The following is a 4525-nucleotide window of genomic DNA, read 5'->3' as shown; positions in this document are numbered from 1 at the left end:
AGAAGCGTCGTGAACGCGTGAAAAATCTACTGTATCAAACAGATCTACGAACCTGTACTGCACCAGAAACGTAGCTTCGTTCTTCCTCTTCTCCGAGCACCGTCGTGAACCTCCGCAGATCACAAAATCGCCACGAGTTTGAGAAACACAATTCGAACATTCTTTCGGAAACTATCTTCAAAAACTGTGTGCATCGATTCACTGAACCAAATAACATATTCAAACATATTGGAACAAAGCAAAAGAAGAAGAAGAAGAAGAAGAAGAAGAAGAATGCACAAAGAGAAAGGAAAGTGAAATACAAGAAACTGTAAATCAAGCGATCGACTTAAAATAAAATAAAAAGAAAGAAGAATAAGAACATGTACGAAAAGGAGACGTATCCAAAGATAGGAGGAAAGAATCGAAAGGAAGAAAATAAGGAAAGAAAGAAATGGAAGAAAATCAGCCCGTCGCGTGACACGCGCCGATAGGTGTCAAACGTGTGGCAGACAGACAGTTGACATGACATGAGAGAGGAGCATCGGGACGCGGCCGTCGGGACGTGGTGGTCGGGCGCCGTGGCCCGGCATCCTGTGGAATATTGCGCAAGCGGGATATTTCGCAGCTGCGCTCTTCGTACTTCGTCGAACGCTCGAAGGTCTGGCTGTTTCCCCGCTCGCATTATCGCGCCGTAGATTCACGCGATACGAAGGGGACACGTTGAACACCCTCCGTTGCGTTTCCGTTGGTGTAACCGTCGAGTAACGGGGAGACGTGGACGCCGATTGGTCGGCGGACGTGGAACAGGCGTGGTAGACGTAGTACGCAGTGGGGAGTGTTTGAACAAGATCGGCAGACTCAAGAGTAGCGGAGTACACTCGCTAACCGGCGTCCATCCACACGGCACACAGAGAGACAGAGAGACAGTGAGACAACGAGACTGGTGAATGAGGGAGAGTGGAGGTGAGGCGGATCGAGCACACAGAACCCCGCTCAAACAACGTCGATCGCTGCTCGCCGTGTGTTCTCAGCTCGTGCTTGGTGCTGGCGGTGCGCGAACAGCCCGCGCGTACAATTTCATACCGTGCGTTATTCTCAACGTGTTGACGAAGTGACGGAGCGATCGTGAACTTTTCCGACCTATCGACGCTCGTTTACGGTGTATTTTAAAGGAATCTTAGTGTTGGACGAAAGAAGATACTATATCCGGGAAGATCGTGGAATTTCTTCCGAAGATTCTGTGAATTTTTCCAAAGAGGATAATTGCTGGAGTGCGCGAATTGTGTTTTAAACATCGTATCAAGCAAGTTGCAGAAAACATAGAAAAGGAAGGTGAAGTTTCTGTTTGTCGCCGTACGAATCAGATTATCGTGGACAGTGAAATATCAGTGATATTGACACATGTAACTCGATGATAATCGCAGTCGTATGTTGGATATAAAGGATCGTGAGTAATCGAAATAACCGTGTGTTGACGAACGGTGTCAAGCATTTTCGTCACCGAGGAGAAGATTCGGGAACCGTCGCATTACCAACAGCAGCCGTGGTACCGCGGTTTTCATGATTCTCGTTTGACAAGCAGACAGCAACCCGCCACTCCGGCACCGGTCAGCTCTATGACCATGCTCCAGTCGCAGAAGCTGTACGGCGATGCTGGTAGCCTCGGCGGCGCGATGACCAGCGCCGCGATGTCCACGATGGGCAGCATGGCGCCGACGTACAGCTCGATCAACTCGGTAGGATGTATGCCTATGGGTATGTCAATGGGAGTCGGTGTCGGACCGAGTTGCAGTCCTCAGGGCGCCGGCGGTTTCAACATGAGCACCATGAGTTCGGCAATGGGGATGGCGTCGATGGGCGGTGGTGCTATGGGTGGTTACGGGGGTGCCTCGATGGGAGGCGGTGGCGCGTGTATGAGCGCCGTCGGCTATGGTCCTCTAACGCCAGGCGGCGGCGCCGGTGTTACCAGGGATCCTCTTTCCCTTACCGAACCGGATTCGCCTAATTCCGCTTTGCAACGCGCCAGAACCGACAAGTCTTACCGCAGAAGTTACACGCACGCGAAACCGCCCTATTCCTACATCAGCCTGATCACAATGGCTATCCAGAACGCGCCCAGCAAGATGCTTACGTTGTCGGAGATCTATCAGTTCATCATGGACCTGTTCCCCTTCTACAGACAAAATCAGCAACGCTGGCAGAATTCCATCAGGCATTCGCTCAGCTTCAACGATTGTTTCGTGAAAGTGGCGCGAACTCCGGACAAGCCTGGCAAGGGCTCCTTTTGGACCTTGCATCCAGAGAGTGGGAACATGTTTGAGAATGGATGTTATCTACGTCGACAGAAGAGGTTCAAAGACGAGAAGAAAGAATTAACCAGACAGAACAACAAGCACCAACAGCATCATACCGGAGCCGCAGCAGCCGCAGCCGCGGCAGCCGCCGCAGCCGCCGCCGGACACAATAGTCCTACCTCCCACGAGTTGGCTCACGCGGCTAAAAAGACAACGTCTTCTCTCCACCACGGACCCCAGCAACAGGACGACAAGGATCTTCATTCTCTGGTGTCGTCGCACCATCATCACCACGCAGCCAGTCTCCATCAACACCACGCCTCGTTGAAAAGCGATACAACGGACATAGGCGGCCTCCTAGGACCCGAACTAGGCGCTGCTCACGACGAATTGACCGCCATGGTCAGTCGAAGTCTTCATCCTCACTTGATCTCCGAACCTACGGCTCTGCATCATGGAATGACCGGTAGTTTGAAACAAGAGCCACCGTACACCGCTGCCAGTCATCCTTTTAGCATCACCAGGCTACTGCCGGGCGCGACGGCGGGCACATCGCCAGGAGCGCAAGACATCAAGCCACCGGAGATGAAAATGTATGAACAGCTGCATCAGAGCTACGCCAACTTCGGCTCGCCTCATCATCCTCACGCTCACTCCGCGCCACCAAGTCACCATCATCACAATGGCATGCACACGGGCTCGAACGCGGCTGGTCCAATGCACAACATGACCAATCACCATCACCAGGAGTATTACCAGAGTCCGCTGTACCATCACGCGACCAGCGTGGCTAGTAGCAGCGCGCCCCCGCCGTCCTCCGTCGCCACCGCGGCTCCAGGCTTGTGACACCACGCTACCCACCCCTACGCCCTGGCCTGAGTCGCTGCAGCCGCGGCATACGCCGCCACCGCAGCCGCGAGCAATCCCTCGACCACGGCGAACATCGTTCTCCCTGTCCTCGATCAGGATCACCAAGCCCATCATCATCAACCACCCTCCTCTTCCACCTCCTTGTCGTCCTCGTCATCGTCTTCTTCGTCCTCGTCGTCGGCACCCCCGCAGCCGACGGCTGCCGTCTCGCAGTCAGCGTCGTTGCGAGTCTCAGCGTCGATACAACCGCCGCAACAGCGGCGTCGGCGACGCTGCGAGGACAACGAGGTGGAGGCTTGCTGGCCCGTCGGTCACGAGGACGATTACGACGAGGAGGAGGAGGAAGACGACGAGGAGGATATGGTGTAAGAAGATGTTAGAACGGAGGAGATTAGACCGGATCGTAGGAGGTGAGAGTCGCGCGGCTGGATTCGGAGTCGATCGTTGTCAAAAAGGGGATGGTGTGGTGCGAACGGTGCGGGTGCGAAGGGGCGTTTCGAGACACGGAGGACGACAACTGGAGGACGCTTAAGAAATCGTCGAGCTGGGCAGGTGCGAATTTTGCGGTTTCTTTTTGTGGAAAGTGTGATCTTGAAAGGTTCGATCGTGATACACGGTTCTGGTCTGGCTGGTCGTGAGTTCACCTAGATCATTTTTGGATACAATGGGTTCTAATCGGCTGTTGTTTCGCTATCGCGTACAATAGTAAGGGATAACGGGCTCCTTCGCGAGACGATCTTTTAATCTCGCGTGACTTTTAAGTCGTACTAAGCTGTTGCATAATAAATTTCGAAAGTCTTGAGACGAGAGATACCAGTGACGTTGAATCAATATTTCTTCTTCTGAAGTAAAAATTAAGCAATAACGCAAAGCTAAAATTACTCGAATCGTTACACTTTTGTTGATTTTATTTTTGTAAAAACTGTCTTCTTGTTGCTTCGTTGTGTTTTTATTTATAAAGTAAAATGATCTGATAATCTGATTTTCGTATGCTGTGCTTTGAAACGAGTTAAATACGTAATCGTTTCGAAAAGCGTATTAAACTATCGAGGAAAATGTTTGGCGATTTAAAAATGCCTGACGGAGAAGTTTTATCGAAAGAAGAAATTTATAATGCAACGATCTATGTTTATTAGTTCTATGGAAGTTCGAACTGTAATGCCGAGTAAGTACGATGTCGATCTTATTTTAAAATTAAACACGTGTTTTCGGTATTTTGAATGATATTGAATTTCGAATTAGTGCCAGTTGTTTACGCATCTTCTATTCCAATAATTAGAAAATCGATTTGAAAAATCGTGCGGCGATTCGGATAATATCCTCGCCTTTTCCATTTTTGATCATTTCTCTCGTAGTCTTTTCATTTACAAATTCGGAAC

General features: G+C 50.8%; 1 protein-coding gene across 1 annotated transcript; it reads left to right on the top strand.

Annotated features, from left to right (window-relative positions):
- The first annotated feature begins 733 nt into the window (after positions 1-733).
- Positions 734-4080, top strand: LOC117234016 (silk gland factor 1). Its single transcript, XM_033494825.1, has one exon. The coding sequence runs from the start codon at positions 1599-1601 to the stop codon at positions 3120-3122; it is 1524 nt and encodes a 507-aa protein (XP_033350716.1). The 5' UTR covers positions 734-1598; the 3' UTR covers positions 3123-4080.
- Positions 4081-4525: the final 445 nt, after the last annotated feature.

This window comes from Bombus vosnesenskii, unplaced genomic scaffold (genome assembly GCF_011952255.1).
Source record: "Bombus vosnesenskii isolate JDL3184/JDL3185 unplaced genomic scaffold, Bvos_JDL3184-5_v1.1 scf7180000013302, whole genome shotgun sequence".
NCBI lineage: Eukaryota > Metazoa > Arthropoda > Insecta > Hymenoptera > Apidae > Bombus > Bombus vosnesenskii.
Note: the sequence above shows the minus strand (reverse complement) of the source record. Positions and strands in the feature narration are given on the sequence as shown.